Genomic DNA, 25,253 nt, shown 5'->3' on the forward strand with positions numbered 1-25,253 from the left:
CAGAGGTCCTACCCCACGAGCTTTGAGGGTGAGGACTGAAGTCGGGTAGTGTGGCTCCAGGCTAACTTCCATGCTGGAGGTAGAAAACTGCTGTTCCGTGTATTGCCCTTGCAAAATGGATTAGTCAAGCCTGGCTGCCCTCTTTTGTCTTATATTCAAACCCTGGATCCAAGCCACAAATGCGAGTGAGCTCAGGGCAACACTGTGGATGAAACGACAAGACCCAGCTGCGACATGAGTGGATGCACCGAGTGTGGCCGTGGGGACTTGGAAAATCTAAGAATGGAGTCAGTTGAAAACACAAAACGGGGTGGAAGGGGATGGGATGAAGGCCCGTTGGTTTGATTTTGCTGCAAAATGAGCTTTCCCTTCCCCCATTTGGAATTTCATAGTTGGTAGCTGAGCTACTGGAGGAAGGCCTTGGGGAAGAAAGGTGGGCGGGGAGGGGAAGGGAAAGATGGGAGAAGGGTCTCACTCTGGTGGCTTAGGGCATGCGTAGGAACAGTAGCCTGTCACTGAGGGGCATCCAACAGGCCAGCGACAAAGAGGATCACACTCGCACAGACTCAGGCTGGAGCAAGGAATCAGCCAGTTTTCTGAGTCTCGGAGGAGCTGGTGAGGTGACCAAGGGCTGCAATGGAAAAAGCTACCTTGCCCCTTGGTCTCTCCTTTCCCTTCACTCACAAGCAAAAACACAAGAGAACATCCTCAAAAAAAGACAAGTGGGCCTAATAAGCTTCATGGCAAGACTACTAAGGAACCTCAGAGGCCAGGGGCATTTAGGTGTGCAGGCAGGAGAGCGAGGCGGAGAGGGGAATGGAAGATGGCGATCAGGAAGAAGTGTCTGCTTTCTTGGAGCCCTTGGCGCTGAGACACAAAGTGATCTCCGGAAGGTGAGGTCGTAGGAATCAGTCCAGCCACCACAAGCCCTTTCCCTTTGCAATCACTGGGGCCATGGAGAGCAGAACTAGATAATCATTACCATGGGTGTTCTGGGTCTGAATATACCTGTGGCTATCTTAGCTCCACCACAGTTGTCCCACAAATACCTAGACTTTGAAAAAGGGGACTTAGAAGACACATGTTATCAATGATTCTGTGGAACACTGCACTTTATCCATCAGGATTTGGGGCAGAATTTCCTTTACTCCTCAACAGGGAGTCTCAGAGTAGTAGAAAAAAGGTCTGCAGGAGAAAGACCGGCCTCAAAACATGGCCGGAATAAAGGAGGAGGGGGGAGTCCTGAGCTGTAGCATTCTTGCCTTTAAATCATGACCTGACGTCATGATAGGAGCTACCTGTTCCAAGCAGCTGTAGGGTGGGCGGTGGGGAGGGGGTTTGAGGGGAGATACCCCCGGTGTGTTCTTTTGGATAAAAGCCTTTGCAAAAGGCTGAGCCTGTAAGAACAGCCTTCTGGGAGAGCCAGCAGTTGGCAAAAAGGCAGCAAATGACTAACAGGCACAAGGTCAATCCTTGGCCTGAAAATGAGGTGTCAGTTAACTTCCAGTATGTTCCTGCCCCATGGTTGTATTAATTCTAATCCTCCCTTCTCCCATTTGCAGCTATTGAGGGCAGTATAGAGGACTCTGGTAAGCTGTTACCATGTGATGGGCGGAGGTGGGTGGTGCTTTGGCTTTGCTGGAGGACGCATCTGGCGGGAGGCTAGAGGTGTCCACTGAAAGGTAGGAGGCTGCCTCCCCTTCCTAACCGAATGTAATGGCTCTTCTCACCACTAGGGCATTTATTCCTTCAGTGGTCTTTAGTCTGCATGGGGGGCCCCAAAGCAGGGCAGAACCTTCTTCCTTCATCCTTACTTCTGAAGTTCTTTCTGGGGGTGTGCCTCCAATACCCAGATCGCTTTCCAGAAGCCTCTTCCCCACTCCACAACCAGAGCTAGTAAGAGACTACTAGGCAAGATCGCTAAGAGGGGCAGGTCTTTCTTCTTTAAATAATTTGACAGAGAGAGACACTGCGAGAGGGAATACAAACGGGGAGTGGGAGAGGGAGAAGCAGGCTTACCGCCGAGCAGAGAGCCCGATGTGGGGGCTTGATCCCAGGACCCTGGGATCATGACCTGAGCAGAAAACAGAGGCTTAACGACTGAGCCACCCTGGCGCCCTAGGTTTTTCTTTTTTTAACTGCAGGCTTTCTCCATGATCCTAATAGCCCTCAGGCCAAGGGCTACATGCTATTAACAGTCCAATTAAATAAACTCTCTAGCAGAAAACGCTTCTATTCCCAATCTGGCAGGGAGATTGGTAGCCCCAATTTGCAATGAAATCTCTTATAAAGGCATTAGCTTGGGGACTCCGTTGAGGTGAGGTTTCTGTTGTCCCAAGGCCTCTCCCTTCCTCTGGCTCAGAGGGTGGAAGGTGAGGGATGTGGAGAAGCTGGGGATGCCTTTCGCTCAGCAGCAGGCATCAGGCCCTTACAGGTGCAGGCTGATCCTGGCTTTGGTGCCTCCCCTCTTACCCGCCACCTCTGTTCCTGCCGCCGTTCCCTAGTTGAGATCCACTTGCCTTCCAGGGCACTTGGGGGCTCTCCCGCTTAGAGGAGCTTGTGGCACTTGGCTGGGTGCCATAGGGGACTGAATACCGACCCTCTCCCAGGCAGAGGGGCCAAAGGTGGGGACCAAGGGCCTCTCCTGAGTGACCTTAAAACCTCATCCTAGGAACTGAGTGACCCAAGGGGGCCCACAGTAGAGTCGAAATGTTTGGACACAGCAAGCCCTGACCCACTGACCCAGTACTTCAGGAAGCTGCATGATGGGCAGGTTAGGGCACTGATGCTTCATGTCAGTGGCTCCTGGAGCAGCAGCCCGACCAGGTGAATGTGGACTAGCGGGTCAGAGGCACATACTTCAGAGCCCACCTCAGTCCCTTTGGAATCACCACCCCCCTTTTTTTTCCCAAAAGACTCACTGTAAAGTTGAGACCCCAATATTCAACGTAAAGTGCAACCAAGGCAAACAAAAGCAGAACGAGGCTTCAAAGATAAAAGGGCGCTGAGCTCTGCAGAAAGCTCTGGAAGCACGTGGCTTCTCCCGAAGAGAAAGGGCACCCTTATTTGATGAGGCACCAAAAACAAAAACAAAACCAAAACAAAAAAACCCCACTGAGCGTTCTGGAATGCATTATAATTCATTCTTCAATTGTACACATTTATCTTCCCTGGTTTTTAATTAGGAGGCCTGATACGAAATGCCACATGTGTGTCTACTACCGATGGAGGGAAATTTTGCATTTGGCAAAATTGGTTCCAAATGAATAAATGATAGAAACTACACTCTTCCTATGAGAAAAGTACTGAATGTCCAGCCGTGGGGAGTACCAGAGATCCAGCAGGCCTGACATGCAATGTACCCTCTGGTATATAAGGCACAGAATTAAACCATATGTAGTTCTCAGTAAACCCCAGACTTCTTAAGGTCTTACTGTTGAACGGAACTGTGGCCAAGGTCTTCTCTTGGCTGAACCATGCAGCTAACAGTCTAGAGACGCGGAAGAGCTATCATTGGGCAGCAAGACCCCCTTAGACCAAATCTGCAACAGAAAGATTGGTACAGACACGATACGGACCCACAAATCACACACAGACACTTTATTAGTTTCCTCTACAAGAGACAATAACATCAGTCTTTAACAGAAATCTCAGGTCATTGGAGAGACCAAAGAGATGGAAGGAAGATGAAATATTTAAATTAATCAAAAGGCACTACGACCCCACCTAAAACCTACTACCATGGTGGTAGCGGGCTATGGAAGATTACTCTATGGCAAAAATAATCCCGTGTCAATGTCAGAGATTACACAGCAGGAAGCGACTTTGCTTTCCAGAAGACTGGTACGGGGAACACTTGCGCCCAGAGGACATCTGGCCAGGGGAAGGGCAAGATGGCTGAAGGTCAAGCCAAATGGAAAGGAATGGCCACAAAGGAGAATCCAAGCGACACAATCCCCGAGCAGGGGATGAACGATCAGGCTTTTTCCTCCCAAGAAGCAGTCATTGCCCTGTGTGCTGCCTCCCCAACCAACCCGGGGCACCCCCACCCCCTCCAGAGAGTGGCCTTACAGGACTCAGAGGCCCAAGCTGGGGCTGCCTAGGGCTCTTGCTGTCATTTCACAGAGACTTTTGAGAGCCTGTCACAGGCTGGGGGTGGAGGGGGGAACCGGGGTGGCTCCGTTGCCAGGAGTTCTGAACCAAGGAAACCCTGAAGTATTCACATGCAAAGTAGTCTGTGCTTCCCCCCCTCCTCCCCGGGGCCACATTCAAATACCCCTGCACAGCGCCCTCCAGAGCCTGAAATCTCGCTGCTGGGCTACAGGTAAAGCTACAAGGCTCAAAGCAGCGTCAAGCCAGAATGAGACAATGCAGGCGGCGGGGGGGTGTGGGGGGCTGGAAATCACAGCAGTTTGTCTCAATCTGTCTTTCTCTACATTTAGGAGAAATGCTAATACACCTGATGAGGGGTTTAGAAAGCCGGGCCTTCTGTGGAATTTGTCATCAAATACCAAGGGAAAACAAGGGGGTGGGGTTCACTTTGTAAAAAGCCTCAGCAGTTACTCTATTATAAAGGGACGTGGCTGAACAGGTAGGAAACGGATTCCCCGTTGTGAGTTCTCCTGATGGCTTCTGCCAGGATCATGGAGATGTCGATCACCTACGGGAGCCGAGAGGAGCATCAGGTTAGTGGCACACAGATGACCGACCCGTTGGCCGACACTGGTGAGCAGCGTCACACGGGGCCTTCCCCTTCAGACTGCAGCACAGGGCTGTGTCCCCTCGTGAGCCACCCCAGCTATATTCTGCATAGTATTTCTCCATATGAAGTTCAGAGACTCAAGGGATTCGTGTACACACTTTTAATGAAGCAAGGCCTTGTTCTTTCAGTGCAACAGATCTTAAATAATTACTTGGGGGAATTAAAGGAGTGGTCCTAGGACCTCCTGGTTTTGTGGGTCTCAAATGGAGCCAAGGAATCTGCATTTTAACAAGAACCCTAGGTAATTAACTTAGGCTGTTTCCATAGCCGGCTCTGAGACACTGAAGTTCTGAGGGGTGTACCCCCCGTTCACAGGTTTCCCACTGTGTCTGCAGGGGCCAACAGCTAAGAGTGACACACGCACAGTGTAAAGCATGGACTTGCAAAGTGGAGTGTGTATCACCATCACTGAGAGAGTCCTCTGACCTCCAGAGGTTCGCCTTGCATCTGAACTTTTAAGCGTGATTTTTTTTTCTTTGGGGTCACAGGTCCTGATGACAGACTCAGCCCTTAAGGGCAAAGGAGGACATCTTCAGAATCCAGACCCCCAACTCGCCACAGGCAACCGCCTCCTGAAAATACCTCACAGAGACTTCTTTTGCAAAAGTCCCCTCCTCACCTGTATTTTGGAGCAATGCTTCATCTTATCCTCCTGAGGTATGGTATTGGTGACAACTACTGCTTCAAAGCATGCGTTGTTAATGCGAGAAATGGCTGGGCCAGAAAAGATTCCGTGAGTCAAAATTGCATAAACTCTGGTGGCTCCAGCTGAGAGAAGTCTAGAGGAAAAAGCAGAGTTGCTCTGGATTACTCACTTGTCACTAAAGGGCCTGAGTTAGTGGGGAGGGGATTTTATCAGTCAGCTTGGGTGCCTTAAAAAAACAGATCTTGGGGCGCCTGGGTGGCTCAGTGGGTTAAAGCCTCTGCCTTCGGCTCAGGTCCTGATCCCGGGGTCCTGGGATCGAGCCCCACATCGGGCTCTCTGCTTGGCAGGGAGCCTGCTTCCTCCTCTCTCTCTCTGCCTGCCTCTCTGCCTACTTGTGAGCTCTGTCTGTCAAATAAATAAATAAAATCTTTAAAAAAAAACAGATCTTGCTCTCAGTTCTAGAGGTCAAGATCAAGATGGTGACAAGGTAGCTGTCACCCTGAGGCCTCTTCTCTTGGCTTGCTGGCAGCTGCCATCTCTCACTGTGTGCACCTACGCATGGGGGATCCAGCTCTCGGGAGTCTTTTCTTACAAAGGCACTAATCCCATCATAAGGTTCCCCCACCATGGCCTCATCTAAACCTAGTTACCTCTCCCAAGGGCCCCATCTCCAAATACCATCACTGGAAGGTTAGGACTTCCAGTGTATGAACTTTAGGGGGACATGATTCAGTTCATAGTTCATAGCAAAGAGAAATAACTGGACTAAGAACTTACCTGAACTGGTTTGGATTAACGAATTAAGACTGGAAAAGACTGCTAGGCTCAACAAAATCCATCGCCTTTTTATCCTGGGCACACAGCTGGACTACATTTCCCAGCCTCCCTTGCAAAGTTAGGAGTGGCCCTGTGACTTAATTCTAGCTATCAGAATGTGGGCAGATGCAATGTATACCACTGGCTGGGCTTAGAAGAATCTTCCATGGTGATTCTCCATGCTCTTGTTTTCTCTTTCTGGCTGGCCAAACTGGAAATGTCTTCCAAGGTAATCTTGGAAGCCGTATATTAAAGATGCAGCACCACAAAACCGAAAGAGGGATACTTACCTGCACCAGAGTAAGCCAGGAACAAGAAACTATCATGGTTATGAACAGACATTTCAGGGAGCTGATCTGTTACAGGCATTAGGGTCACCTTAATCATACAAGGACGATATGAGTTTTATCAATGTGTACTCCAGGATCCCAATCAGGAATTGCTCAGCCCACAAACACTTTCTTAGCCCCTACTATATGCCAGGCCCTGGGCATGGCACAGATATCCCGAGGTTAAGAAAAAATTAGGAGAAACAAGGCTCTCCACAGTCGTGTGGATTATAAGAATGGGGAGCCACTTAAGGTTTTTATGGAGAGGAGTGATGGGTTCTAGCCTTAGTTTCAGTAGATTAGCTAGCGGGGAGGCAATGAGAGAGATGGACTGGGGAGGTAAGAGACTGGTGGCTAGCAGCAGAGCGAACAGAGTGAAGGCACGGCTTGGAACAGTGCAGACAAGGGATACCTGGGTGGCTCAGCTGGTGAACTGTCTCCCTTCAGCTCAGGTCATGATCTCAGGGTCCTAGGATTGAGCCCCACATCGGGCTCCCTGCCGAGCAGGGAGTTCTGCTTCACCCTCTCTCTCTGCCTGCCACTCCCCCACTTGTGCTCGCTCTCTCTCAAATAAATAAATAAAATCTTAAAAAAAGAAAATCACAAGGAAAATACATTTATAGTACCACACTGTATTTATAAAAACAAAATGCATAAACGGACTCACACAATTCAAATCTGTACAAAGGGCCAATTCCTATCTTTTCAAGCCCATACATGCCTACTTGTGATCTCTGTCTGTCAAATAAATAAATAAAATCTTAAAAAACAAACAAACAAAGAAAAAACTACCAAACATCGAGTACTCAAGGCCACCTGGGTGGCTTAGTTGTTAAGCATCTGCCTTCAGTTCAGGTCATGATCCCAGCATCCTGGGATCGAGCCACACATTGGGCTCCCTGCTCAGCGTGGAACCTGCTTCTTCCTCTCCCACTCCCCTGCTTGTGCTCCTGCTCTCACTGTCTCTCTCTCTCTCTCTCTGTCAAATAAATAAAAATAAAATCTTTAAAACAAACAAACAAAAAGTCGAGTATTCAGAGTGGTCAAAACATTTTGCAAATAAAGTGGTGACAGTCGCACGACACTGCCGATGTAACTAATGGCCCTGAATTGTACACCTAATGTTCAAAACGGCCAATTTTATACTCTGTATGGTTTAGCATAATAAAGTCAGGAGATATGAGGGGGGATATTCATCAACGTATGCACACTGCAACTCAAGCCTCAGGTGAGAAATCTCCCAAAGCTAGTTACCATCCCCCTCGACTCACTTCCATGAGAATCCGCTGGCGTAAGGCACTGAGATGGCAGCGGGCTATGTGTTCCCTTTCTGACCACTGGCCCCACCTCTCCTCACTCACTTGTCAGCAGCATGGCAGATTGTGCCACAGGTGTCAGCCATGTCATCCACTAGGATGGCCACCCGGTCCTTCACGTCTCCCACCAGCACCATGCGGTCTACTTCGTTAGCCTTCTTCCGTTCTTTGTGAATCAGAGCGAAGTCCACGTTCAACCGGTCTGCAATGGAGGTCACTCTGCAAAACAGGGTGTTCGAAGTTAAACCTAAGGACGAAAGACAGGGACTAAACGACGGGCTTGTTTTCCGGCGGGGAGGTGCGGGGGGAGGGAGGGAACACTCTTTGAAACCAAACTGTTCCCAGGGCTGGAAGAAAAGAGCTCTCATTGATTGACTTCTCAGAGGCCAAAGGCACAAAGTGGGTTTTATAGACTAAAGCCTCCATATCCTGAGAGCAGTTTATGAGCGTATTAGTCAGACTTCGATTATAATTAATTCTGGTTTACAGCGAGCGGGGGATAGCCAGATGCCTCACCAGTCCCAGGAAGCAGTAGGATGCGAAGGCACGTTCATTTAATAGATTGGCAGCAGAAGGGGGAGAGAGAGAAGACGTCATTAACTAAGGCCGCGAGTGCACAGATTGGCCCAATTTGACATGCGGATGTTGTGAGAAGTGAACCTGAACCTGGCAGGAGAGGAGTCAGAATGCCTGTGCTCTCACCACACTCCCCTCAGTGCTCCACCAACTGTCAATGTCAACTGTACCTGGACACCAAGCTTGGAAGTTCCTTTTAGGAGCGCTAGAAAGAAAGTTATACCAATTAACCAGGAAAACTGGACATCTGGCCGCACAGCCCGAAGTATCTCCAAGTCAAAACGTCAGTCTCATTTTGCTATTACACAATAATACAAACCGAACTAGAGGGTGGGACGGGAAGACCGATCTCTAATGACCAAGTCCCGTATAATAATTCACTCGACCAGAAATCGATTCAGCGTAAATGACAGAGAGCTGCTCAGTGTAAATGGCGTGCAGGCCCGTGGTCTGCTGTGCCATCCTCCCCCCGTCCATGAAGAAGCCTGTGCCTTGGGTCTTTTTTTTTTTTAATGCAGCACTGATCTAACCAAAGCATTATGCCCGGTTTCTGCTGTGACTATGGTCACGTGACTGGTGTTGTGCTGGATAGCGGAGAATGCATGACCCTGTCACAGAGAACACAGAAGATCCGAACCACAACTTGGATGGCATCTGTACCCTGACCTAGGGACCACAGCCTGTGCTCTCCGTGACTACTGGGTGGGCAAGAGGAACATCAAGAATAACCCATCTGCTTGGAACATTTATTATCCAAGACAAATGCATGATCAAATTAGCTCAAGTGTCCCCGACCGTCCAGACTCGATGGCCAACAAACTCAATGACCGACAAAGCAGAAGGGCTGGAAATGTCATTCCCTATACCCCTGAGGGGAGAAACTGCAAGTCACCAGCACACGGGGATCTCCACCTACTCCGAAAACCCTGCCAAGGCAGAAGTGATAACAGCCACTCACTCTGAAAACACTCCACTGCTGTAAGAACATTATCAACACACACACAAAAGAGTCACCTACTGAAGGCAGTTTTCCTGTACCCAACTTTGGAAAGAAAAGCTTGCCTGATTATTTATTTAAATCAAACATGACTATTTTCTAAGTCCCATGGCAAGATGGGAAATTACTGGCCAACAAGTTAAGACAAGTTTGACAACTACCAGTAAGGGGATGCTTCTTAGGTGCACCGCTTTTACAGATGGTAACTAGCAATTACGTGGGACTCATGAAGCCATGCCTCTGGCTGAATAACGGAACCCAAGTTCTCAGTTTGGTGCTTCTGCTGAAGTTAGTGAAATAATAAGGTTATTGAGAAACAGTCACTGAAAATCTGAGTGGCTTCAGAAGGATCTGAATTAGCTTTTCCTAATCATCTGTGTTTTGTAGCTTCTTCATTCTATTTCCACAAACAAGAAGAACACGTGTTATCCTTTTGAATGCATTACTAGTGAGTGATACACCAAGGAAATCAAGAGCTCTTAGTCTGCACCAGGTGAACTGTAAAGCCCCCAAACTGGTAATCCTTGGCAATCAGTTTGCTTAAAATGTTAAGGTCTTGTTTTTCAATAAAGTTACTCCACTTTATTTTCCTTCCTGCTTAATATCTTCATGCCAGAATGAAAATGGCCTAACCACCGGCATCATCAGGCACGGAAAACGCCTACTTGTCCACTAATAGCACGTAGTTTGAAAGCAGGTGCCATTCATTAGAAATCCCAATTTCCCACCGTTCTGGATAGCTTCCCAGTGGTGTGGCTAGCTCTGCAGTGCCAAGCTGACTCATGGATTTCAGTCAAGCCTACAACATGGTAACTACTTAAGGGCCCTCTTTGTGCTGCCCTGCCTTTCAGGCAGTGACTCAGGCCAGTAAAAGAGGGTTAGTAAAACTATGCCCAGCCTGTGCCCCAGCTCCACCCACTCTGAAGTAGAGCTGACCCTTGAAAGACATGGGTTTGACCTGTGCAGGTCCACTTAAGAGCCGATTTCTGTTGGTGCAGTGGAGTACTGAAAACGTATTTTCTCAGTAACATTTTCTTATCTCTTGCTTGCTTTCTTGTAATGTACTATGTAATTCACATAAAATACAACAGGGTTAATCAGCTGTTTATGTTACTGGGAATGCTTCCAGATAATAGTTGGCTGTCAGGAGTGGAGTTTTGGGGTGGTCAAAAGTTCTATGTGGATTTTTGATCGCACGGGGAGTGGGGAGGACGATACCCCGAACCCCCATGTCGTTCAAGGGTCAACTGTACTTAAAAACTGTCACCTGCTAGAAAAGTATCACTTCCTGGGGCACCTGCGGGGCGGAGGGGGAGGCAGTTAGTTAAGACCTGCCTTCGGCTCAGGTCATGATTCCAGGGTCCTGGGATGGAGCCCCCAGCCAGGCTCTCTGCTCAGCAGGGAGCCTGCTTCTCGCTCTCTCCCCCACCCATATGCTCCCTCTCTCTATCTCTCTCTAATAAATAAAATCTTTACAAAAAAGAAAAAAATACCACTTTCTGACACAACTGTCTGAACGACTTCCCCAGTACTTTGAGAATAATATGCATTCCGGCCATACCTCTTTGCTCCACCAGCATCAGGTGAGACAATAGTACAGTTCCTCCACTCAGAGATGTTCTCCCTTATCCATTTCAGGACAGCCGGCTCTGCATACAAATTGTCCACGGGGATATCAAAAAAGCCCTGTAGAAAGAAGCTGAGTCACGTTTGCTTTGTTTTTCTGCACTTCCATTTATAAATGACCAATACAAAGAGGTTAATAATAATCTGCCCAACGAATATCTTTCTGTAACGTTCAGACTGATTGGAAGGCATGCCTGGTGGAGGAGACTAAAAATGGCTTCCTCAAACCTGGGCGGCACAAGAGAGTCCAGCCAAGATGGGCAAGGCCTGCCCTCAGCTAACCCACAACTGAGGAAGGGGACATGAGCGAGCCCTTGGGAAGAATGGCCAAGTTCAGCCGATACCAGAACACCCCAATCAATGTGTATACTCGTGAGGTCATACTGCCTTATGCCACTAAATGCTGGACTGGTTTGTTAGGGAGCAAGAGCTAACTGCTAAACTAGTTAGAGAAGCTAGTGGAATGTATTTATAATAATAAATGGTCACACAGAGTAACTCTAATACTAGCTGCTATTAATTAGTTGTGTTTCTCAACAAATCTGTTCCTCTTCTACGAAATGGGTAGAATCACCTACTCCGGTACCTCACTGGGTCGCCACAAGCCTCCAAGGAGGATCCGAAAGTCCCTTTAAATAGTACAAAACAGAAGGTAGTATCCCACTCCCCTTTCTCTGGGTTTATGCTAGGAAGTAGGTTCCGATAGCTGTGGCTCTCAAACAGCTCCTATTTATTGAGCACCTGTCCTGGGCCACGCGTTCCACCGTAAATTTCACACTCACAGTAACAACGCAGCGTGTGTTCAGAGGAGTTAAAATAACCCGCCCAAGGTTACAAAGCCGCCGACTGTCAGAGCCAATATTCAAACCAGGTCTGAACCCAAACCCAATGCTCTTTCTCCGGATTCCAGCCGGCCTCCCCTACGCGTCCGCCCCAGAGACTAAGGTCAGGGAGCGCGCTGAAGGGGAGCGCGCGTGCAGCAGTGTCAGTGTTCTGCTTAATCTGAGCGGCACTTGGGCAGGTTTTTGCTTCTCTGCGGTCTCCAGCATTATCAGCTCTCTCCTCCCCAACCCCCTTTCTGCTGCCCACTATTTCGCTTCCAGATACCTGAATCTGAGAAGCATGCAGGTCCATGGTGATAATATGATCCGCGCCTGCTACAGACAGCATATTTGCCACCAGCTTGGCTGAGATTGGAGCCCGGCTCTAAACGGAGGCGGAGGAAAGAAGAACAAAAAAACCAAAAAAGCCTTTTTGAGAAACAATTCATTTGCTGGAGAAGCATCCCTTTAATGTGCATTTACTAGGTTCAGGGCACTGTGCTGCCAGGAAATTCATAGAAAGTGCCGTGGACACTGACTTCATGAGTAGATCACAGTCCAGCATGAATAGTAAGCGGAGTATCACTTTTCCAAATCAGGATAGGCTTTCCGAAAAGAAAAATACCTTCCTACCTTTTGTTTTCTTAACTCAATGTGCATAGTTTCAGCCTATCGAGTGTTGCAATGCTCAATTATTTAAACCAGGCAGACTTAAAAAAGAACAGGCAAGTACACCTGCTGCACTATAAAACAGCAAAGGCCTTGCGCTTTATTCTGTGGGAGCACTATACTCTCTCAGAATAAAAATATCTGGCCTTCTCCCAGTCATTGTATGCAAAATCTAAGCACCGATTATTACAACAGTCCTGGCAAAGTTTTATGTGTATTACCTTAGCCTCTAATACAGCAGACAAATGAGGTGAGATGTGTATGTGTGTAATGAGACTAAGCATTCGTGTAACCGACTTCCAAGTTTGATGAGGAGGTCACAGCTGGAACTCTGAGAGGGTCCCAGAGATGCTACCAGAGTTTAAAAAATAATTCTCCTCCGTGGTAGCTAGCTGGTGCTTAGTCCTACTGACATAACGAAAAAGTCGCAGTGAGCTAACTGGAAGTCACATAGGAATAGGTGGAACAAACACAGACTATGAATGTGTTGATTTATATAAACCAACCCCACGTCAATTGTTTCTGAACACTGGGTGATACCTATGAGGATGTGATAAAAAAGTAATATACCTTCTACATATGGGTCTGAGGATTAAGGAGTTTTTGTGACTTTGGGCAAGTGCTTCTTATGATTAAAAACAAAAAAAGGTTTTTTTTTTCTTAAAGGAGATTCTGCTCCCACCTTATCCTTTTTATCCTGTCGGGCATAAGGGAAGCATGGGATGACTGCGGTAACCCGGCTGGCTGAGGCAATCTTGCAGGCATTAATCATGATCAAAAGCTCCATTAGATTGTCATTGATTTCGCCACAACCACTCTGAACAATGTAGACATCCTCTCCACGTACGCTTTCTCCAATCTCCACACTACAACGAGAAAGGAAGGAAAGCAAAAACAAGGAAGATAATTTATTTAAAAAATTTTTTAAAGATTTTATTTATTTATTTGAGAGCAAGAAAGTGAGAGAGAGAGACAGAGAGAGAGAGCATGGCGGGGGAGGGTCAGAGGGAGAAGTTGACTCTCCGCTTAGCGGGGAGCCTGATATGGGACTTGATTCCAGACTCCAGCACTGTGACTGGAGCCAAAGGCAGAGGCTTAACCACTGAGCCACCCAGGGGCCACAAAAAACAAAAGATTTTAAAGCACTATACTACACTTCTACGGACAGACAGCGAGGTCTAAAAAGTACACCTTCCCTACTACTGTGCTGTTCATGGGTTACAGCCCAGTGGGGGTCATGTGGACACGGTCATATGGACACATTCCCTCACTTTGGGAAAGCCCCTGGAGGAGCCCCTGTACCAGAAACAGTCTACTGCCTCAGTTTACTCCAGTATGCCATACAAATAGCTACTTTTACATGTGATGTGGCAAGAAGATTGGCTAAAGCACTCACAAGTACTTGGAACGTAATTTCAGTGAACTGTATGTATCTCATTATAGAGAGGAACAGGACATGTGAATGCAAATTTGACACAAAATCTGTGACTGTCACAATCCACCCAGAACAAAAGCAGAAGGATCACGTAAGGAGTGAGTCACTACTGTTCTATAATGATGCCTTCTACAGAAGCCAATATATCTACCACACTGGCACTTCACTCAACAAATAGTCCATGTTCATATGCCAGTCACTGTGCTAAGTGCCAAAGACACGTGGAGAACAAAACAGATGTGGCCCTTGCTTCCATTTTATGCTAACTGTATTCTGTCCAATTAGTAAGTCTTGTTTAAAAAACATTCCACAGGAATTATGGAGTAGGGCTATACTTTACCATAAAAAGAAAGTTTTAACAGCCACGCTTGGATCCTTACCAAGAATAACTTAGGATTAAAAAATCATAACCTCCGTGACACCTCACAGCAACACCACTTCCCGAATTAAACCTGCAGGGACGGCAGGGGTTATTTGCGGATGTGTGTGTACAGTATGTAGTGTGTATCAATCAGGACTAGGCCAGAGAGCTGATGACTTCTAGCGATCAAGAGCAAAACTTCAACGGGAGGTAATTCCATTGCCAGAAGCAGCTGATACAGAAGAGAATTATTTAATATTTATTCCTTTCCAATCCAAGCGACAGTTGATTTTAAAAAGAATGGGATTAGTTTATATTACAAAGCAAGAAAAATAAGCGCTAATGGTAAAAATCAAGCCAGAAATCAATGAGAACAGGGAGGCTGAGATTCCTGGTAGCCAGAACAAAGAGGAAAACACATTGGTCTGGAGTTATCTGGAGATAAACCTTCAGGCACTGAATTCAAGAAGTATTTTTTACTAGGGATCCTCACATTAAAAGTGCATTATTTTCTCAATAATCAATATCAATAAGGCAAATCTGGGTGACTCAGTCAGGTAAGTGTCTGCTTTTGGCTCAGGTCATGGCTCAGGGTCCTGGGGTCAAGCCCCACGTGGGGCTCCCTGCTCAGCAGGGAGTCTGCTCCTCCCTCTCCCTCTTGCTCATGACTCTCTAGCTCAAATAAATAAATAACCTTTAAAAAAGCAAAAAAAAAAATCAGTATCAATAATCTTAGTCCTATACTGATAAAGTAGAAAATGGGCAAAATAAACCCGAAGTAAGCAGAAGAAAATAACCGTAAGAGCGAAGTCAGTGAAACTGAAAACAGGAAAACAATAGTGAGAAACCAGTGAAACACAAAGCTGGCTCTTGGGGGAAGGGGAATTAAAAAACTGGTAAGCCTCGGGGCACCTGGCTGGCTCAGTGGTTCTTGATCTTGGAGTCGTGGGTTTGAGCCCAATGTTGGGTACAGAATTTAGTTAAATAAACTTCAAAAAATTTTGAAAAAAGAAAAAAAAAAGATAAACCTCTAGCAAGACTAACCAGAAAACAGCTTCACTGGAGAGCTCTATCAAACATTTGAAGAATGAACACAAATTGTGCACCATCTTTTCCAGAACACAGATGAGGTGGGAATATTTCCAACGCATTTTACATTTTAAGAGGCCAGTATCAGCGAGACACCCAAAGCAGACAAAAGCAAGCTAAGGAAACTACACAGAGGGAGAAGTGTGGGTGTGGTTACAACAGGAAGGAGCCTTGCGGTGACAGGATGGTTTTGTATCTTGACTGCCTCAAGGGCAGTATCATGCCTCTCGCATTAACACTATAGTTTGCCAAAAAACTATAGTTTGGAAGAACTCTGGTTGGGAGACTTGGGAAAACTGGGAAATGGGTACACAGGATTTCTCGGTATCATCTCCTACAATTACATGTGAATCTGCGACTGCTGTGAAATTTGGTTTTAACAACAAAGGGCATTACGTCCCTCTCGTCCAGTTGGATTACGGTCTGAGAAACTACGTTAATACAGTGAGGGAATCTGGAAAACTCGGTTTTCTGATTTGATAAATAGCTCTTCTCCAAATATCTTCTCCCTAGTTTACTATGCGGCAGTCACATGGTCTGTCTTCCTCTAAGTTCCCTGCATACATCCCTCCTCACGTCAGTGCCCTGCACTTCATCCCACTACCTGGAATGGTCTTTCTGTGAGCAGCTCATTTATTTCTCAGGTCTTCAGTCAAAGTGTGTCCTCTGACTATCTTAATTAAAAAAAAAAAAAGTGACCTCCCTGAGGACCAAAAGATTAAAAGTGACTTAAAAAAAAAAAATCAACCGGGGTGCCTGGGTGGCTCAGTTGGTTAAGCATCTGCCTTCAGCTCAGGTCATGATCCAGGGGTCCTGGGACTGCGCCCAGCACTGTCTGGCTCCCTGCTCAGTGGGGAGTCTGCTTCTCCCTCCTCCCCACTGCTCGTGCTCTTACTTGCTCTCTCAAATGAATAAATAAAAAATCTTAATAAAAATCAACCAATTGTGCCATATGAGCTTCATTTGCATGCCGATTCAAGAAAGCAAGCCCCCCCTCCCAATTATGAAACAGGGAAATTTGAAACCCTAGTGCTCTTTTAGGCAAGAAAATGGTATCGTAGCTACTGAAATACATATGGGTGTTAGGATAGAACATCCATGTTTGTTTCAAAATAATTGTGGGGAGGTGTGTGGGAGGGGAGATTGACAGATGAAACAAGATTAAAGTCAGTAATTGATAACCTTTGATCTGGGTGGGTGATGTGTACACTGGAGGAGACCATTATACTATTCTGCTTCTATTTTATTTTATTTTTTTATTTGACAGAGATCACAAGTAGGCAGAGAGGCAGGCAGAGAGAGGGGGTAGGGAAGCAGGCTCCCTGCTGAGCAGAGTGCCCGATGTGGGGCTCGATCCCAGGACCCTGGGATCATAACCTAAGCTGAAGGCAGAGGCTTTAACCCACTGAGCCACCCAGGCACCCTACTATTCTGCTTCTGTTTGTTTAAAATGTTCCCTAACAAAGTGACCCTCCCCAATTACTACCTTCACAACTTACTACTTATCATGACTTGTTACCGCTTTATTTTTTACCCACTTGCTAATGGTCATCTGTTCCCTTGGATTGCAAGCTCCGTGAGGGTGGGGACCAGATCTGTTGTGCTCTTCTGGACACAGTGAATTAGTAAGCACCCCCTCAGGATTAGGCTGCCCCTTGAGAGCCACTCACTTGAGTCAGAATGCAAACCTTCTGCAGCTGCGCTACTGAGAAGATTCAGAAGCCTGGCTTCCATCATCCCTCACAAAGTAACTCACTTCACACTAGAGGCAAGTGGGTCCAACCTGTTTCTTTAGGATTTTGATAAATCTGCTCATACCCTTTCCACAGATAGATACCCAGCTGGCAGAGATTTTGTTTTGGGTAGAACCACAACCTGTTGGGCCCACCAGAGTGGGGAGAGTTACGAAGAATTTTATGGCAGGATCCTGCAATCTTGATACAAGAGGCAACCTAATGAACAATATGACAATTTTGTGGACCCTGGTTTAGCTTAACCGACTGCTAGTTGTTTTTTTTTTTTTTTTAAGATCTTATTTATTTGAGAGAGACAGAAAGAGAGAGAACGAGTCGGGGGGGAGGAGCAGAGGGAGAAGCAAGACTCCCCACTGAGCAGGGAGCCCCATGTGGGACTGGACCCCTGAAGCCGAGATCATGACCTGAGCCGAAGGCAGATGCTTCACCGACTGACCAACCCAGATGCCCTGTGAACTGCCATCTATTAATCACCAAGATCAGCCTTAAAAAGCAATAGACTCTGCCAGTAATGTTAACTATGCCAATGCCAAAACTGCTTTCTGAAGACACTCTTCAAAAATTCAAATGAACAGGGGCGCCTGGGTGGCTCAGTGGGTTAAGCCTCTGCCTTCAGCTCAGGTCATGAACTCAGGGTTCTGGGATCGAGCCCCGCATCGGGCTCTCTGCTCAGCAGGGAGCCTGCTTCTCCTCTTTGCCTGCCTGTCTGCCTACTTGTGATTTCTATCTGTCAAATAAATAAATAAAATCTTTAAAAAAAATTTCAAATGGACAAGGAGGAGGGAGCCAGGAAGGGCTTTCTGGGAGCGCAACTTCCACGTTTCCAAAGTGTAGGTCCTAGAATGGCACCGTTCAATCTGGGAGGCACTGGACTTGTGTGGTTACCAAGCACTTGAAATGTGACTAGTGTGAGGAACTGAACTGAAATGTGCTAGAAGCATAAAATACACACTCTATTGTGAGGATGGTATAAATAAAAGGAAAAACGTATCTCAATTTTAATGTCACTTAAGTGTTAAAACTACCCTATTTTGGGATATGCTGGGATAAATAAAAAAGAGTATTAAAAAATTACAAACCACAAGCAGACAAGGCTGAATAACACCTCCCGGAGGAGACCATGTGCTGGTCTCCTGTTTAAAGAGACTTCTCACAATTCCTTTACTCACACTGCCCACCCTGTGAGAAGTTCCAGGCTACAAGAGCTCCTTCTACGTTTTATGGTGCACAATTCCGGGGTCTTGACCTGGTACTTCAAATATCTGAGCAACTTCAAAACTCACAATTCTTATGGTGAGAGCCCCATACCGCATGACCTCCTTGACTAAGATCTTCATTTCCCAGGAGTAGAACCAAAGTCAGGCACAATGATTTCCAATAAAGTCAACGGTAGTCTCTACATCTGATATGGGAGGCCTACGGCTCTTATTTCAATCAAGAACACAGAATATCATCCGTGGTCCAGACGTTCACTCAACCAGAACCAGGTTGTTTGATGAGAAGCTAGGGGAACAGTAGTTTAACAAGTGGTCCAAGAGAGCATTAAGAGAAAGGCTGTCTCTATTTCAAAGGTTTCTTATTTTCAAGTAAGACCAGAAAGCAATATCCGTAGACCATGATGCCGTCTCTCTTAAAAAATGCCTCAATTACCGGGGTCGATATAAAAAATATCTAAAAGGAGCGCCTGGGTGGCTCAGTTGGTTAAGCCTCGGACTCTTGACTTCAGCTCTGGTTGCGGATCTTGGGGCCCTGGGATTGAGCCCCGTGCTGGGCTCCATGCTAAGCAGGGAGTCTGCTCAAGATTCTTTCTCCCCCTGCCACCTCTTCTCCCCTACCCCCACTGGCTCTCTTGGCACTTTCTCTCTCTCTCTGGAATAAGTAAATACATCTTTTTAAAAAATACCCACAAAATTGCTTACATTGTTCCTTATGTTACTCAATATCGTTATTTAAGGATCCCATCCACAAAATTCCTAAAATTTTGTGCTTGGAGGTGTCTAAAGTATCTTACGAAAATAAAAACTACATGATCCACTGCATATGTCTTTATCCCTTTGGCTGCCAGGAAGCCAAGGGATACAGTTAAATTAACACTGAACTTCAGTAATCACTTTATGCCAAATTCTTGGCATGATTATGATAGTCCTTTGTTCTAGAGGGCTTCTAATGCATCTATTTAGTGAAACTTTTGTACGTGTGACACACGTGACATGTGACACATCATGAAACACGCTTCAAATCCTTTTTTGAAAGCAGATAAGGTATGAACTGTAAAATTAAATTATCACTGCCAACTTACACATCAGGACCATTTGCTGAATATAATACTTTGGTAGAGGTGATTCTTTTAGAAATTATATTCTAACATCAGAGGTTTGAAAAATAATTTTTATAAAAACACCAGCTCACGGGGCGCCTGGGTGGCTCAGTGGGTTAAAGCCTCTACCTTCGGCTCAGGTCATGATCCCAGGGTCCTGGGATCGAGCCCCACATCGGGCTCTCTGCTCTGGAGGGAGCCTGCTTCCTCCTCTCTCTCTCTGCCTGCCTTTCTGCCTACTTGTGATCTCTGTCTGTCAAATAAATAAAATCTTTAAAAAACAAACAAACAAAAAAAAAAAACCACCAGCTCACTACCCTGCACAATTGCTGGGAACACTTCTGTGTTATTGTATCACCCAGCCGTTCTGCCGTTCAGCAACTTCCCAAAGCCAAATTCAGGACTAAAACTTACCCTCAAGCACAGACAGGTGTTATGACCAGGCATGTATCCAGTAACTTGGAAATTCTCTTTATTAAACAATATTCAAAATAAAGTGGTGCAGGGGCGCCTGGCTCAGGTGGTTGAGCTTTACACTCTTTGTTTCAGCTCAAGTCATGATCTCATGGGTTGTGAGATGGAGCTCCATCAGGGCTCCACACTCTGCGGGGAATCTGCTCTAAGAATTCTCTCCCTCTCCCCACTCATGCACTCTTGTGAGCCCGCTCTCAAAGAAATAAATAAATCAAAATGAAGTGGTGCAAGTAAAGTAGGACATTGCCTTATTTTACTGTGCATAACTGATCTCGCGAATTAAGATCAATCCCTTCCTCCAGTAGTACTGTAGTGTACATTTTCATAAAGCCTAAAAAGCCTGCAACCGACACTCAGATTATACAGCTCGGTCAAGAAACAGTCCAAGGAATCCTCAAAAAAATCTTAGTATTTTTCTTATGGCTTCCTCTAAGTCAAAGAGATGATAAATTAGGCAGTGACTGATGATAGAACAGCTGTGCCTAAAACTGTTTGCTCTTAATATACTCTATCAGGTGGAAAAACCTGGTTTAGCAATTTAAAGGGTAACATCCCATGTTCTCTCCCTCTAGCTAATGGCGTGTTTTCCAAGTGGCTTTGGGCCAATCGTTCTCCCAATCTCCTAGTGAGGCCAGACTGGCTATGTCCATCCAATGAGAAAACTAGCTTCTAGCTTCTCCTTTACTTTTCCTTTAGCATCAGGCATAAGTGCATCCAACTAGCACGGAAGGCTACACAGAAGGAAAGCAACTGAAATCTAGAAAGCAACTAGTAGTCTTAAGAAAATCTCAAGAATTCAGACGGAGACACTGGCATGTGCAAAATGCAAGGGATTAACTAACCAGGGGATATGGTTCTTAGGAAAATCCTAGGCAACCGAAGTTAGTCTTCCCCCTCTCAGCCTATCCAGAGTAACGAAATAAACCAAAGGTCCTTATCACTATTGAAAAGAGTAAAAAAACAAACAAACAAACAAAAACTTTTGAATATACTAAAATTTTAAAAGCCAGATGAGATAATTGATCAGCAAAAATTTAAACAGTAATACCCAGAGTTGGGCAAATTAACCTCTGAATCTTAGTTCTTTCATCCATAAAATGGGGATAGTAACTTCTCAGCAGGGTTGAGGGGATTAAAATGGATAAAGCACAGGTGCCTGGGTGGCTCAGTGGGTTAAGCCTCTGCCTTCGGCTCAGGTCGTGGTCCAGGGGTTCTGGGATCGAGCCCCGCATCGGGCTCTTTGCTCCGCGGGGAGCCTGCTTCCTCCACCTCACTCTGCCTACTTGTGATCTCTCTCTCTCGGTCAAATAAATTAGTAAAATCTTAAAAAAAAAAAAGAAATGGACAAAGATTTATGTTCAAAGGTTTTCATATAAAAGCATTAATAAAAAATGGGAAATAACTACTAGCAGGGACTTGGTTATCTAAAATAATGGTAAAACCATAAGACAAGACTCTACAGCTATTTTAAACCATGTGGACTAAATATTAAGGGGAGAAATTATTCAAAAAATATTGCTACATGATGAAAGCTAGAACACCTCAATTTTTTTTAGAGATTTCTTTTATTTATTTGAGACAGAGAGAGAATGAGTGAGAGGGAAAGAAAATCTGAAGCAGACTCCACACTGACCACAGAGCCCAGTGCAGGGCTTGATCATGCAACCGTGAGACCATGACCTTAGCCGAAAAACCAAGAGTCAGACAGTTAACTGACTGAGCTACCCAGGTGCCCCAAACATCTTGCATTTTTGAAAAAGTACTTAAACACACAAACATCTGGAAGGTCATAGATGAAAATGTGAACAGGTGATCGTGGGTGCTAGGATTATTTGGGATGTCTTTTTCCCCTTTGTCCTCTTCTGTATTTTCCACATTTTCTGCATATAATCACTTCCACTTCTTATCAACATTCACTGTGCATTTATTGTGTGGGACAGTGTTTTCCTTTACTCCTATCTCATTTAATCTTCACAATAATTCCATGGGTAGATATTACTTTACAGATGACATTACTGGGGCAAAGAAAAGCAAAGATTTCAAATGCTGGTTCTCTGATTCCAGAGCATGAACTTCTAATCCGTCCTATCTACCTGTGTGTGTGTGAGACACCCACCTACTACATGTATGTATGTATGTATGTATGCATGTTTCCTTATAACTGGATAGCAATGGATGATCTTGACTCGAGAAAAGCCACTCTGCTCAAAAGAGCACCACCCCTGATATTCTATCAAATTGTACAGACAGTAAAACTGGCTCATTTGAGGCTGGGCTCTGCAGTTCCCCTCTCTGATGACCCAGAGTACCCACTGAGCTGCTCTGTCCATGTCCTTTAGAGCCCAGGAGTCCTGCAGAAGAGCCAAAGGTTGGAGGGGGGGATGGAGAGGGGGAAGCTCCATAGGTAACATAGTCCATTACGTTCAATGAAGATTTTAGACCATCTAAGGAACCAAAAAGCTAATGATTAAGCCTGAAACAGGGAAACCAAACCAGTCAGCAATTTTCCATGTTGGGCTTAATCTTAGCCAGGATTTTCAAGCATGCTATTGTTCAGCTGTTTAAAAATGAAACCAGCCTGATCTCCAAAGTAGATTGGGATTGCTGATGAATTCAGATGAGTCAGAACACTAAATTGTTCTCACCCTCCCTGTCTCCCAGTACAGCTTCAGGTTCTAGGATATTGCATTAGGCAGAGGGTGAAGGGTTAACACAAAGAAAAATAAAAGTCTTTGTATTTTTCCTAGAAGGGTAGGAAAAGAATTTAACAACCAGAGTTAAGGGGGCCAGAAAAACCCCTCTAAATGAAAATCATTCTTGGCCCCTACCTATACTGCCACTGGCAAAGTCTGATCCTGTAATGTCTTCTTATTATGGTGTCATAATGGCGTGGTCACAGCCAAAGACAGCAGCTTGGCCAGCCTCTTCTGACTAAGCTATTGCCTGGTTACAGACTGTGTCAGTGTTTGCACTATCATCTGCATCACAACCAGCGGCACAGTAAGTATCCAGAAGGAAGCTGTCCACTACACATGAATGCTTTTATCAGCAGGTCTAGGAAGGATAAGGGAGTTACACTAGGGTAGTAAGTTTAAAGAAAGGAAAAAGGAAAGGCATCTAGGAATAAATGTTACAAGCAACCTTAACTAATTTAACTTGATTCTTGGGTTTGGAGTAAACTTTCCCCTTAACAGATGACTGCGCCCATGAGATTGTGGGCACTGTCCTGATTTGATCAACAGGGCAAAGGAACACAAAGTATGAATATCAGAACCAGAAGATTCTACCTTCTGGTGGAAGGATCAGGTAATTAAGTTTATCTCTAAGATGGCCCTCAAGGTGCAGGAGGAAGTTGAAAGTGGGGGGAGGGAGCAAGTTTAATTAGCAAGGCAATGAAAAAAATTCAAGCTGCAATGCACTATGCAATTCCGGTCTTCCACTCCATTATCTTTCCTCCATTATCTTAACACTCAGGGATAATAAAACAGTTTCCGAAATTCTCTACGGGGGCCAAGGGAAGTGGACAAGTTCAGTCTGCTAACTGAAAAATAGGTTTCTGTATGTATCATCTGTACCAGTAGCTGCACTGGGGAAGGTCAAGGATTCCAGAACTAAGGTTCCCTACCTAACATTTTCTGGATGGCTTAAGCCGAGATGCTGGCAATCAGGATGCAGAGTTGATGCACCACTTTAACTGAGCAGCTAGATTTAACTTCAATAGAGCTCCGCTTCTCAAGATGTGATGCTAGAGATGTGAAAAGCTAACGCCTGCCAATCCAGCGGAAGTCCTTAGTAATAATTTTGGCGCCCTCGGTACCTAATGTCAATTTCCCTCACTACAAAACCCGACCTACACCATTTCGAATTGAAAAGCTGCTTCGTAGACTCTAAGAAAAACACCGGGAGGACTCAGTACGCAGTAAGGTTCTCCCAAGCAAGCTGGTCCAAGAGTTAAAGTGAACCCAGTCCTGTCTGGATGGCTCAACAGAGAAGCGACAAAGCCACGTGTCCCCTTGGCTGAGGCTAAGCGTCTTTCCCTTTCCGTCGCTCTAGGCAGCCGCTGTCCCCACCTTGGGTCCTCCAACCCTTGCCTTCAAACCCAGCAGCTTTGCCTCACGCTCCATCTTGACTCCACCCCACGGCACGGTGAGAATGAACGTGACCCTCCCGCGAGAGGTAACATAACGGAAACAACCCGCGGGGCACATTTGCCACGGAGCTGCCCCTTCCCGTACCCCAGCCCCCCACCCGGGTCGCACAGAACTCCCGCGGCGGCCCCATTCCCCCTACCCTCTGTCCCCCCGGCGTCAACCCCGCCGCCCCGGCAGGTGAGGCCGGTCGGGGTCCCAACTTCGCCCTTACCAGGTCTCTTGATTACTGAATTTCTTAGTCACCACCTTGCCTAGTTCCAGGCCCAGGCGGTCAGCAATTTTCTGGGATAAGTCCTGGTGGGAGCTGCCGCTGAAGATTTTAATATTCGGCATCTTGGCTCACTACCCTAGGCACTCTCCGCTCAGCGATCACTGCTGCTGCCGAGACGGGACCCGAAGTCGGCCAAGAGACCCAGTGCTAACCGCTTCGCGTTGCTACTCCGCCATCTTACATTCCCGCCCGGCGCGCGGCTCTAAATTGCCCAGCGCCGGAGAGGCGGGGTCAGCGGGGAGGTCCCCACCCCGCCGCCCCGATTAGCTGAGCGGGAGCGAGGGGCGGGTTTCTCGCGGCAGCTCTGCCTGCCTCCAGTTGGCTGGAGGCCATGAAAAGGGCGAGGCTAAGGCACGGCCCCGCCCCCTGCAGCTAGGCTGTCGGGGAGCGCTGGCTCCCGAGCGCCAAGTCGAACCACGCTTGATTGGGGGGTGGAGGGATGTTGGTGACGCGTCGTGCCAGCTCTTGCTCTCAAGCGGGAATTCAGGCACGCTTATTTATCCCCTTTGGCAGCAGGGAGTAAGTCTGGCTCTGGTTTGCAGTTCCGTTTAAGAAAATCTGTTGATCGGGATGGCAGCCAGTTTGTCAGAACGAAGGGGAGATTTCTGAGCAGAAGTTTGCCTGTTTCTGAACGTGATTTTTATCTCTTTATAAGGGCGGGGTGATATAAAACACGTCGACAGCACCGAGAGACACCCGTGGCACAGGTGCATCCAAAAGGCGTGTTTGCCCTTTGCAACTATGCTGTTTTGCCTTTGCCTGGGAGACAAGTCTCAAGGTTTGGAAAGTGGCTGAACGCACGCCACCTCCATCATCCAGAACCACGGCTAGAGAAAGTTGTGT

General features: G+C 46.4%; 1 protein-coding gene across 3 annotated transcripts; it reads right to left on the minus strand.

Moving 5' to 3' along the window:
• Positions 1–3,585: 3,585 nt before the first annotated feature.
• LOC111161303 (phosphoribosyl pyrophosphate synthetase 1) lies at positions 3,586–24,640 on the minus strand. Of its 3 annotated transcripts, none has more exons than XM_022524892.1 (7): positions 24,351–24,640; positions 13,241–13,424; positions 12,176–12,274; positions 11,004–11,128; positions 7,915–8,088; positions 5,382–5,541; positions 3,586–4,660 (listed from the first exon to the last, which is right to left on the minus strand). In XM_022524892.1, exons 1-7 carry the CDS (start codon positions 24,470–24,472, stop codon positions 4,568–4,570), a joined length of 957 nt encoding a protein of 318 aa, XP_022380600.1. In that variant the 5' UTR covers positions 24,473–24,640; the 3' UTR covers positions 3,586–4,567. The 3 variants fall into 3 exon arrangements, with proteins under 3 accessions (XP_022380600.1, XP_022380601.1, XP_022380599.1); XM_022524893.1 differs by having other exon boundaries at positions 12,176–12,276; positions 13,234–13,424; positions 24,351–24,599; XM_022524891.1 differs by having other exon boundaries at positions 13,199–13,424; positions 24,351–24,599.
• Positions 24,641–25,253: the final 613 nt, after the last annotated feature.

The sequence above is a fragment of the Enhydra lutris genome, unplaced genomic scaffold (genome assembly GCF_002288905.1).
Source record: "Enhydra lutris kenyoni isolate GAN:26980312 unplaced genomic scaffold, ASM228890v2 scaffoldscaffold83, whole genome shotgun sequence".
Classification (NCBI taxonomy): Eukaryota; Metazoa; Chordata; class Mammalia; order Carnivora; family Mustelidae; genus Enhydra; species Enhydra lutris.

Bases quoted from the DNA above. Each gene is read 5' to 3' on its own strand.
- LOC111161303 (XM_022524891.1), bottom strand. From the start codon at position 24,472: ATGCCGAATATTAAAATCTTCAGCGGCAGCTCCCACCAGGACTTATCC. The intron at 12,275-13,198 runs GTTTTTAATCAT...GCCTCCGTTTAG, and splicing joins GAAAAAAAAAACCTTTTTTT to AGCCGGGCTCCAATCTCAGC. The intron at 11,129-12,175 runs GTATCTGGAAGC...TTCTTTCTACAG, and splicing joins TGCATGCTTCTCAGATTCAG to GGCTTTTTTGATATCCCCGT.